At 32.9% G+C, this 12941-nt stretch overlaps 1 protein-coding gene across 1 annotated transcript; it reads left to right on the top strand.

The window, feature by feature from the left end:
- The first annotated feature begins 9761 nt into the window (after positions 1-9761).
- On the top strand, positions 9762-12709 carry LOC139504530 (keratin-associated protein 19-2-like). Its single transcript, XM_071294637.1, has 4 exons — positions 9762-9863; positions 10377-10843; positions 11308-11402; positions 12542-12709. The coding sequence occupies exons 2-3, from the start codon at positions 10378-10380 to the stop codon at positions 11367-11369; spliced, it is 528 nt and encodes a 175-aa protein (XP_071150738.1). The 5' UTR covers positions 9762-9863; position 10377; the 3' UTR covers positions 11370-11402; positions 12542-12709.
- Positions 12710-12941: the final 232 nt, after the last annotated feature.

The raw sequence follows: 12941 nt of genomic DNA, 5'->3' as shown, positions 1-12941 counted from the left end.
TCTAATAAAATATGCTTCTAGGATAATCCATCAGTGTTTTCTTTTTCTTTTGAGAGCCTTATTAACATGCCAATGGTAGGATATGAATCATGTATAAATGACTAAGGCTAATTTGAGGGGTGGTCGGACGGGTCCTGATCCCGAAATCCCGGACTTAAAACCATGAAATCCCGAGATGCAGAATTTAAAGAAATGCATATCCCGAAATCCCGAAATCGAAAAATATATTCCCGGATCCCGTAAGGATCAATCCCCAAATCCCGAGCTTAAAAACACCCGATCCCGACGCCCCGAAAAAGGTTCTGCCTACTTCTAATCTCTACCTTACTTTCATTTTTGCCAAATCACTATTTTCCCTTTCAACAATAAATTGTTATGCCCCATTTATGGGCATTATGTTTTCTAGTCTGTACATCCGTTCGTTCGTTCGTCCCTCCGTGTCTGTCCCGCTGCAGGTCAAAGTTTTTGGTCGAGGTAGTTTTAGATGAAGTTGAGCATGTTTTACTTATTTTAATATATATGCAAGTCGTATGACCCCTTAAATAGTAAAAATTTCAAAGAAAACAGTAGACAGAATCAGGGCCGACTTTCTATACTAACATGCTAACATACTAACATAGAAAGTCCCTGACAGAATACAGACAGTCGATCTCTATATATTAAAGTAGTATGTTCGTAGTTTACATGTAGATAAACGCGAAAAATAATTGTCTTCTCTAAGGAGGTATAATAGTTGTGGTTCTTGCGATATAAACACCATGATATGAAACGCGAAAAATAATTGTTCTCTCTAAGGAGATATAATAGTTGTGATTCTTGTGATCTAAACACCATGATATTGAGAACGCTCTAAATGGCTTATTTTTTTTTCTCCATTTTTGTTATCCATCATACGATTGGTTGTACTTGTGTCAAATGTTTTACCTATTTTAATATATATACAACTGGTATGACCCCTTAAATAGTAAACATTTAAAAAAAACAGTAGACAGAATACAGAGAGTCTCTATATATTAAAGTAGTATAATCGTAGTTTACATGTAGATAAACGCGAAAAATAATTGTTGTCTATAAGGAGGTATAATAGTTGTGGTTCTTGCGATCTAAACACCATGATATGGAGAACGCTCTGATTGGCTAATTTATTTTTCATTTTATCATACGCTTGGTTGTATTTGTGCATCTTTAAAACCGGAAGTCTTATCTATAACTAAAAGTCAGTCCGATGACGGAATCATATCCGGACTCCTTTTTTGTCGTTTTTCTCCCAAAATAACTCAATCTGAATAATCATAAGAATGGATGACAAATGCGACTATGCATGTTACCTATAGGACACAGAGGCATGATGATTGATTTATTGTGGAAGGAAGAGAAGCGACACCAAAAATGAGGTCTTCTCGTTTAATAGTATAGATAAAATATTTCCAGGAAGGCAACTCCGCCCATTAAAACGCCAACGATCTGTTGTATTATAATAGCATTACTTCCATAGGTAGCTCATTGACAATCATATTATTTGTAATCAGGTTGCATGGTAACTTCTAAGGTTTGATACGATTGGCGAAGAATTATATATTGTTGATTGCTTAAAACCCAGTGGCAAGTATCTCATGTATGTGTAGGATGATGGTATAGTGATGATATAAGGTTGTTTGCTTTTATAGTAGTATAACTTCTATAGTTCACTGACAATCATATTTGAGGACTCTCAGGAAGATTAGTTTTAACTAATGGGATCATCCTCTTGAAATAAAGATTATTTATTTATTTATTTATTTATTTTATTTATATTAGTTTCCATGTTACCTTCAATGGTTTGAAATAGTGATGAAATATTGACTGTTGGTTGCTTAACGTTCAGTGGAACATATTTCATGTATGTTTAGGACGATGAAATAGCTATATATATATATAGTGATGACCTAAGGTTATTTGCTAGTATAATAGTATAACATCTATATTTCATCGACAATCATATTAATTTGTATTTATTTTCCATGTTTCCAACTAAGGTTTGACTTGAAATAACGACGAATTATTGATTGTGATTGTTTTAATGCCAGTGACAAATATTTCATGTATGTGTAGGACGATGATATAGTGATGGCCGAAGGTTGTTTGCTAGTATTATAGTATAACTTCCATAGTTCATTGACAGTCATATTGATTTATAACTAGTTTTCATGTTCTGTATAAGGTTTGAAATGATATAGCGATGAAATCTTGATTGTGGTCGCTTAACATCTAGTGGCACATATTTCATGTTTTTTTTAGGGCTATAATATAGAGACAAGGCTGTTTGGTAGTATAATAGTATAAGTTTTATGGTTCATTGACAATCATACTAGTTTGTACGTAGTTTCCATGTTACCTTCAATGGTTTGACATATTAATGAATTATCGATTATTGGTTGATTAACGTTCAGAGGCAAATATTTCATATATTCTTAGGACGATGATATAGGCACAAAGATGACATAAGGTTATTTGCTAGAATAATAGTAAAACTTTCATAGTTCATTGACAATCATATTACTTAGGTCTTTCTACCTTTCCGTGGAAAGACCTATTGATTTTGTTCTGATTATTAGGTCTTTCCACCTCTCCGTGGAAAGACCCATTTATTTGGTTTTGATTATTAGGTCTTTAAACTTTTCCGTGGAAAGACCTATTGGTTTTGTTTTGAGATTTATTGTTTTTCTTCCGCCACATTTTGTTCTTACGTAGTATTGTGGTTTCGCAAGATGTCGCCTAGATTTTTTCGCATATGATATTGAACAGTTATTGCGCTTTTGAAACTGACCCTGTTAAACTGTACACTTTACATTGTAAGTGTTATCTCCCCGAACACTGTTTTCCTTGTGTCCACTACTCCTTCACAACCGTAAAAAATTACGACAAATTTATTTTACCAAAGTGCTTGCTATATCTTCAAGATGATGAGTTGGATTGCACCAAAGTTCTTTCCCCTTATGCATTTGATATAAGTGATATGCATATAAACTCATAAACCGTAAGCCGTATAAACATAGAGTCGCTTTATTGAAGGTCCTTGGGTCCCAACTTAGAAAATTAGGTCAAGGACAAGGTCATGTTCAAATTTTGACATTCACTTCAAACTGCTTTTACTCAGAAAAATGTTCGGGGTAAAATTTAAAAAAATGTGAGCAAAATGTTACATTACACTGTAAGTCGAGAGTATTCGTCGAAATTATACGCTTAGTATTTTCTGGACAAACTTTTTTTTTGGCGAAAAGACGAAAACAATTTTTTTCTTTCAATTTTAGAATTACATATAGTGGCAGCTGAGGATGAAACAAACACTTTTTTTTCTCAGGGTCAAAAACAAATTTTTTTTTTCTCCAAAACCTGGAAACAAACTTTTTTCCCAAAAAAAATCCATAGCACCCCCCCCCCCCCCCCCCCCAAAAAAAAAATCAAAATGCTACATATTAAAATAGGTCATTTCTATAATTGTAAAAATACTTTATCTGAGTTATCAAATGTTGTATCCACTGTCTGCTGTTCTGTAGTCTGTTAGGTCGCGTTTTTTTTTTAACTTTAGCCTTCCACTTCGGCAATACCAAATCATAGAGGGGGAGGGCGGTTACCCGGGACAAACTTTTTTTTTGTCAATTCATAAAAATATCGTTATAAGTAACAACTTTCTGTATTCTAAGATCTGCTATGACATCACAACATTGAATTCACCAAGGTACACTTAAGCTTTTATCTATAGATGTCTTATTAAAAATAATAATCACGGAATCTTAAAGTATTTTCTATGTTAAACATATATAATGTGACCTGAGATATTTTCTTATGCAAATAAGTTTAAAATTTTCATTTTTTTTTTTAAAGATAATAGAGTAATCAGATATGTAATTTGACCCATATCTTGCGGTTCATCGATTTTCGGTAAAATCAAAGAAAAACCGGCAAGATTAACATTGTTTAATACTTCATTTATTTGTTATTCTGTTTATTTTATTATTTTGAGTTTATGCATTAAATATCAATTTCTAACATAACATGATTTTTTTTTTACATTTAATAGTACTCCTTCTTGTCAAGAGTGTCATATTATAAGTTTTTAGTGCACTTAGGAGTCCTAATCAGTGTTAAGACACACTAACTTCATAAAATATTATTATATGAAATGATATATAGATTTCTGAACAAAAGAACAACCCAAATAATTACACACAAAAAAAGAACCATAGAGCATAAATCTTTAAAGATTTCTTGTTTATGAATGTTGAAAATTTGTTTCTTACTGTTAAACAGTCTCGAATTAATTTATTGATTATAAAATTCTTAAAAAAACACTTTTTCCCTGTTATGTCAACGTTTATTGGGGCCAGTTGTTATAGAAATTTAACTTCTGACACCTCTTAGCAATATTACAGGTAAACATGTGATCATCTAGCCACCTGTAATATGCATTTACCTGTAAAAATCAAACCTTTTAGAGAAAAAATACAAATATACATGTATATGATAATAAAAGGTATTTTACTTTGTAAACGATAGAGAAAACAAAACTTTATTTATGTGTGGAACTTTTAAATTTTACAAGAAGCTTCAATATTCGAGGATTGCAAACTGGAAACTATGTTCCTCTTGTGTCCATTCTGTTGCACGAATAGTCCGATGCACTTTACCATCATAGTTAATACAAGGATGTGAAGTCCGAAATTTATTTTTTAAAACACCTGTTGAACATGTTTTAGAAAGGGTAACTTTTGCTTTAAGGAATTAACTTCAAGGAATTAACTTCCAAAGAAAAAAGTTGACCGCCAATCAAAATCGATTTTACAATTGGTTAGCATTTCCGGTTTTATCTAAAATTATCGAATTTACGACTTGTGTTTTAATTCACTTGGTCGAGGTTAACTATCATTGTCGAAACAATTCACCTTGTCGACTGTAAATGCATTATCAAAGAAGTAACTATCATTGTCTGCGCGCGAGTCACATTAATTAGACCATCTATGATGGTCGACCGTAAAGTATACTTTACGCCGTACATCTATAATGGTCGACCGATAATCTATCATTGTCGCCGATAAAGTGTGATTATCTATTAATGTGCTTTACGCGTTCCATAGATGTCAATTGATGTTAATTAATTATTATCGGATTTGTGTGGGAGAAAATCGGACACGGAAAGGGCTTGAATTATTCGAGTTATAATATACACAGGACCGAAAATAAATTTGTTGTTAGTTATACAGTTTAAATGGAACAAAAAAAGCATTACAAATAGTATCAAAAGGTCATTTTAACAAGAAAGTACGATTTGGGAGTACTCACAGTTACTGATAGCAAGTTAAAGCCATAAACAATTAGCAATAAATAATAAAAAGTATAAGTACGAACACAGCTATAATAGATGGCCATGTGACTTGCATTAATTAGAAAAGTTCAGACAGTATTACAAGCTACACTAAGGCTTCGACATGAAAAATGTGTTACAATTCAAATGAGAAAACTTAAGGCCTGATTTGTGCTGAAAATAGTATCAAACTAATATGACAGCTACATGTAGGCTCATTCAAATCACAATCAATAAGTTAAAGCTCCTACACATGTAGATTATTGCGTACTCGGCAAATACATGCATAATATTGGACAGGAACATACAGAATGTGTCGGGGTTAAAACATATGAGCGGGCGCAAAACCCTCCCCTTAGCATTGAACAGTTGTATTATAATAGTACAACATAAGAACTCTATAAAAAGTCAATTGAAAAAAGATAATTTTATTAGATAGATACAATTGAAACGCATGTAACAAAAACACAGAATGGACGTGACCAGGTTCTTGTACATTCAAACAACAACAAGACATTAAGTACAGAACTAAGACTACTGGCAGTAACTAATAACATAATCATGCGTCTAAGACTAACTATGCATCTAGCATCATAGATTCGTTCATACTATTCCTTAACGGCAATTTACGCTCCTGAAAATCCTTTTTATCTTGTAAATCTTCTTGCCTTGACACGTTTTTAGATATTTCCATAACTTTTAAGGGAAACTGTCGAAATAAAAAAAGTTGCAATTTTATCAATCATTATTATGGGTAAAACATATTGTTTTCTGATTCTTAAGTCTAGTCCAGTGCAGGACTTGTATGTGGTTTATAATTACAATTTCGGTTTGCACAACTTGACTATTCATGAAACAGATAGGAATATAGTTTCCAACTTTAAATCGACCTATTGAAAAGCTAATTAAGAACTCGGTCAAAACGTAAATGTTCCAGTTATAAAAGTTTCGTTCTGTCTATGAACCGACAGGGTGACATCCCATTAGTCCGACAACCATTATTCCGACAGCCCATTACTCCGACAACCCACTATTCCGACAGCCCATTATTCCGACAGCCCATTATTCCGACAATGCATCTGTCTTGTGGGCATGGTAAATTTTCTCTAAAAAGACCAACTCTGTTCTCTTAATATTTGTGGTTGTCCGTTTTGATTCCATTTTTTTTTTATGTCTCATTATATTGGAGTTGATTTTTTTAACCGTGTGACACGGGTGTTTCGATGCGGAGGAATTTACCATGAGAAGAAGTCCTTACCTTCGCCCCTCTTTCGTTTTACGTGTCTGGGTATTTTATTTGTCTTTACATTTCGTTGTTTGTGTGTCCAATGCCAGTCTGTGCTGTTCTACTACTTCGCTAGGGTTTTTTTGTGTCTTAATCTCTCTTCTTTCACTGCATCTTCGGTTTTCCCCTTTCACGTATCACGGGAGACTCCGAGTGAGGTTTCACAACAATTTACTACATAAATAGATATATGGGAGTTGGATTACACTACCCGCCCTCTTTGGTCGCTACACTTTCTACCCCTTATGTCACTCATCTGAGCTTTATTTAAATTGATTTTGTCGCAGAAATAAGGGACTAATGTGGCCTCAGTAAAAATGAGAAAAACAGAGACAAATACATACCCAGATCCTATAAAATAAAATGACAAATAGGACGAAATATGTGCTCAGAAAAGATGAGCAATTCCAAGTATGAAAAATATGCCTCTTTTTTAATGATTGAGGGAGGTACAGGACTGACAATCTAATTAAAAACCTATCTCTCATCGCTCCCGTTTTCTGAGTTCCCACGTGACATACGGTATCAAAAAACGGGAGCAATGAGAGATAGGTTTTTAATTAGATTGCAGGACTGATGAATTACAAAAAAAAAAACCAAAAAAAAAAACCAAAAAAAAAACAAATATGACGGACATGAACATTTCGGCAAATTATATTTAAATATTCATGAGGAAAAATGATATCGGGTCAGTGACTGTATATGCCATAGAAATATACAGTCAACACACTTTGACTGCTTAAATAGAACGAGTGCAGTATAAAAGCCAATAACAACTATTAAATGTTGAGGAATGAACTCTTTCAGCAGATTTTCTAGCGCTTGTAAGAACTTTAAAAAGTTAGATAAACATGGTTTAATATTCGATATTAACACAAAAAAAACTTTACTATTATTGGAAAAATTATGATTTTATTGTTAGTTCTTTTGAAATATGTAGTACAGGTCTTGATACTGACTGTTGTTCGATGTCAATGTGTTAGTTGGTTTGTTTTTCCTATTTTGTTTTGGCTCCGATTGTGACTGATGCTTATGCATGTTATGGTGAAATAAAGAAAACTATATCATATTAGTATTGTAATGTTTTAATGTTGACCCAATCATTATACCGCCGCTTCGAAAAAGTGAAGGGTATAAATTTTTACTTCTGTCTGTCCGTCCGTCAATCCGTCAGTCCGTCCGTCAGTTCGTCCGTCCATATCATGAATAATTTCGTTGCATCTTTTTCATGAACAACATTACAAGGATTTCTGAAATTTGGTTTCAGGGTTTATTGTAGTCGGCTATATCTCGTGATGCGTTTTCAGATTCATAACTCAACAACTTTATGTTTACCGAACACTTTTCAGATGAGAGCCAAGTTAAAAATTTTCGTCATATTTTTCTCAGAAAGTACAAAACAATGATTTCAGAAATTTGGTTTCAAGGTTTATATGAGTCAGTTATACTACACAGGTGTGATACTTTTTCAAATTTTCAACTCAACAACTTCCTGTTTATCGAAATATTTGGGCGGGGGTATCATCAGTAGCTCGCACCATCACTTGTTGGTCTTGATTTATTTGCTCTTTATAGACCCAGTAATTTGGAAAATGAAATATTCGTTTCTGTTCTATTCTATATATAGATTTCGAATTGAGTATATAGAAAGTATTCGAACTACCGTAGTCTTATGTAATATATACGGAATTATTTCTCAAAATATGTTATTACATAAACGTGTAATACAGACAGAAACCAATTATTTTACCCTGATACCTTGATACTTGACTTGATAAGTGTCGAACTAATGGGTTGTCGGAGTATTGGGCTGTCGGAGCAATGGGCTGTCGGAATAATGGGCTGTCGGAATAGTGGGTTGTCGGAGTAATGGGTTGTCGGAATAATGGTTGTCGGACTAATGGGATGTCACCCTGTCTATCAACGTATCCAAATTATTTGTAATATGTCTGGGTTACTCGAATACTTTTTTCTTCTGATTTTGTCGTTTAATCGGGAGAACTATTACAGAAAGTATATATATCTGTCCATGAAATTGGTATTTTTCTAAGATTTCAGGTAAAGTTTACATGTAACTGTTATGGATAAAAATAAAACAAACATGCCTTACGATTTCTTTTCTTCAAAAAAATGATTTGAAGGTTGATAATGTAATTACATAGTATTGCGTTTTACATGGACATGTAAATTATTACAAAATCATGTAATTACAAGCCCCATGGCGGCAAAATTGCATTTTAATATCCCACAAACTAAAATGTTGTAATAAGCCAATTATTATGGATATACCGTTTGTTCCCTGTTCTCCAGAAATGAATAATTTCTTTCATACACAGCCACGTGCTCAAAGAACACAAAGATATTATGATTATTCTTTATTCTTAATATTTCCACACCGTATTATTCTCTATTCTTAATATTTCCGCACCGTATTAATGCTCTATTCTTAATATTTCCGCACCCTATGATTCTTTATCCTTAAGTTAGTATTTTAACACCCTATTATTCTCTAATTTTTATATTTCAGCATGCACCCTATTGGTTTCTATTATAATTTCTTCATTTATTTGCATATTCTATATTCTTTATCATTTTTTCTTAATGATTCGCTACTATTTACAAAATGTATCCATAAAACGAATCGAAATGAGACAACTATGAATACACCAACCGCTTGTTTCAAGTTTCTACGGAAATGAATTTTACAACATTTTAGAAATCTACATTTTTTTATGTTTATCAATGATTTACATTTATCATTTACTTTTCTAGTCACCAATATAATTAATTGCATTCTACACGACTGTATTCAATAGCAATAAAGGTTTGATAATAGTGTTTGAATTTGACAATCTTTCGTTGTAAATATATTCTAGACAAACATTACATTATTTACTGAAAATAAATTTGTTCGCCCTGTCGAAAAGAAGTTATTGTTTTATGATCTACAATGTACATGCCACACATTTCATATATTTTTTGATGTATATAAAAATTACATATTCAGGAACTTAAAAATTGACAAAAAAGTAAAAAGGCCATGAACCAGAGGAATGTTTGATCTAAACTGCTACATGTATGTGCTAATATAAACATTAACATAATCTTTGGCGAGTTACATGTAATACATGCGCACTTGTTGCGTATCTCATTACATAGAAGGAAGTAGTTGATTGGTATAAAAACGGACTACGGTCTCGGTATATGTCACTCTCCAGTCCTCAGAACAACAGACAGGTAATGAATAATAATTCAAACTTATTTGATAAATATTTGTTTCAAGTAGAAAAATAATAATCACTTTGAAATTCAAAATATTCAAAGCAATAAAGGGGGAGGGATTGACAGTTTTGTGATATTCAAAGCATACAAAAGTATTTGAAAACAGTAGGCCAGTCGAAAATTTTCAAAAACTATTGGCATCTCATAGTTTAAAATCATATAACATATATATTTGTATAAGGAGATTCGTCTTACTCAAATTTTAGAGGTAATTTAGAGGCAACTGGTGCTAGTCTTTCTCAAGTTTAACCATATCTTTAAAAAAAAAAATCAAGGTTTATAAGTAAAACATGTTTTGGTTTTTAATCCTAAAACACTTCGTGTTTTCGTCAAGACAACATTTGGTCTTTCGTTAGTAAGAATAATTTTCTTCAATGCGGAAAAGTTCAAGTTTGTTGTTTTTGTTTGATGCATTTTGTCAGTTTCTGACTGTTTAGCCATTTCTGTAAACGTTTTAAAATATTGCAGAATGAAATTAGCTATCGCCACAGTTGCTGTTTTGGTTTGCCTTTGTGGCATGAAGGGAATCAGTGCTACCGGGTACGGTAGTTCAGGATATGGATCTAGCTACGGAGGTAGTTATGGAGGAGTCGGATACGGTGGTGGATACGGGGGTGGATATGGACAGTCCGGATATGGAAGTTATGGTGGATACGGAAATTATGGCGGATACGGCAAGGGAGGTTACTCTGGCTATGGACATCAAAGTTCCGGATATGGCAAAAAAGGTTATTCTGGTTACGGAAAGAAGGGAGGTTTTGTTGACGAAACAATTACCTATATGCCATACCAAGTACCAATAATGGGAGCAGGATACGGCGGTATCGGAGGTGGTATTGGAGGTGGATATGGTGGTCTCGATTCCGGTCTCGGCGGTGGACTTCTCGGAGGTGGTGGTGGTGGCGGACTTTTTGGCGGCGGTAGTGAAGGACTCAGTAAGTATTGTGTAAAAATCTATACCATTTGCAACTATTCCAGTCATAATTAGGATGGGAGTAGCTTATATAATGTAGTTACACATTAAAATGGTGTTTTAGTGAAACGGATAACAGAACTTATAAATCATATACATGTTTACAAAACGTACGAGCTGAACAAGTGAAATTAAGTTATAGAATGTATGTGATTTATCATATTACCAATACACCTTAATTGCGTTCAAAATTGTTTACAAGGCAAAAATGTCCGAATGAAATTTATATGAAAACCGGGATTGAACAACAAAACTTAATAGAGTTCATTTGTTTACAAGGCAAACATGTTTTTGTACATACATTTATAAATAAGATCACTGTTGATAAGTGTTGCAATTTTTAGAAAAGATATTCGCCTGTAAGTTGGACGTGGGAGTACAATGTGTTGTTTAATTTGTTTGTTCAATTTTTCTTTTCTTGTTTAGTTCTTCTTCTGCTCATCGTTCCATTCCTTCTGTCCAACAACAACAACAATAACGGAAAATAAGTGATTGGTTGATAACAGTCATGTGACTACACAGTAAGTACATTCATATATGTCACTATAAAAGCTAAGTGATTGGTTGATAACAGTCATGTGAATACACAGAAAGTATATGTAACTATTACAGCTAAATGATTGGTTGATAACAGTCATGTGACTAGACAGTAAGTAATTTAATACACCAAGTAGATGTAATAAATTATTAGCAATCGTAAGGCCTTTAACCACAAGGATGTAAATATTTACTGGGCAGTATACGACATGCATGATGCTCTGTTGAATCGTGTACTGTAGATACATTATTATTTATGGGAAACAATTTTTTGTGGATTTTGGGTTGAAGGTGAACCACTATTTTTAACATTTTTACCTATTGCGTCTATTTGTTTTGTTCACGCATCGGTGACAATATAATGGAATTTGATGCGACTGTCATACAAGTGAGAGGTTTATAGCTAGCTATAAAACCGGGTTCAATCCACCATTTTCTACATTTGAAAATGCCTGTACCAAGTCAGGAATTTGATGCGTTTTGTTATTTGATTTTGCCATGTGATTATGGACTTTCCGAATTGATTTTCCTCTGAGTTCAGTATTTTTGTGATTTTACTTTTTAAATGTTCATCAGCGCACAAACGTTCTATAAGTTTGTATGTAGATTCAAAATTATTAATTCAAATATCTACGAGTGTACAATGTTCCGTCAGTACACGAACTTTTGTGTCCACAAAAATACATGAATTCACAGTAGTCCAGTTTGAAAGGCAACGGCATAACAAATTTTCATCATTTCAAAAGATTAAACATTCATTCGCATAGTTTTTATTATACATTTAGAAAAAGGCATTAATATGTTACAAGACATGGTATATGAATAAATACTGGCACTTCAATTTGTTTTAAATCACTCCATTGATTTTCGTTGCACGCTTCTTTTCGTGATTGCCATAATATAAAATATACTATAAAGCACATTCATTTTCTGACAACAATTTTTTATTGGAAATTCTATATTATTTCCAAATGCTTCATATCTGTAGGTTAGCTTCGCGTACATTTAAAAAAAAGTTTGATATTGTTCTATCACGAGAAGGTGCTCCCAAATAGGAGCACACCTTTATTAACATGTCCTTATATCTGTTATCATGTTTTAAGATTTTGACATTATTTTGCAGATGAATTTTTCCCCATTAGACTAAAGCTTGTGGTTTAATGCAGTGACCGACATGAAATGATTTGCTGAAGAACTACCATCATATACTTTAACAGCTTATCCAGGGGTACAATGTGAATAAACATCATGGATATCTTTCTTTGTTAAATAAAATATATTATCAATTGAATATTCTCGTTAGTTTTTGCTTAGCATCTCGATATTGAGCTATTCATCTCGTTAACTTGAAATTATAACTTAACAGTTAGATGTGTTCAGATCTATTAAGATTGTGTTCCCTGGCCCATACGGAAGTTTTTTTTTTAATTTGCACCACTTTCTAACACTGCTTAACATCCTACAAACACAATTACTTTCATTATACTATACAGAAAATAAATTTTATTATAATGTAAATTTGA

Source organism: Mytilus edulis, chromosome 14 (assembly GCF_963676685.1).
Source record: "Mytilus edulis chromosome 14, xbMytEdul2.2, whole genome shotgun sequence".
In the NCBI taxonomy this organism is placed as follows: domain Eukaryota; kingdom Metazoa; phylum Mollusca; class Bivalvia; order Mytilida; family Mytilidae; genus Mytilus; species Mytilus edulis.
The sequence above is the reverse complement of the archived record's forward strand: the minus strand, read 5'-3'. Positions and strand labels throughout refer to the sequence as shown.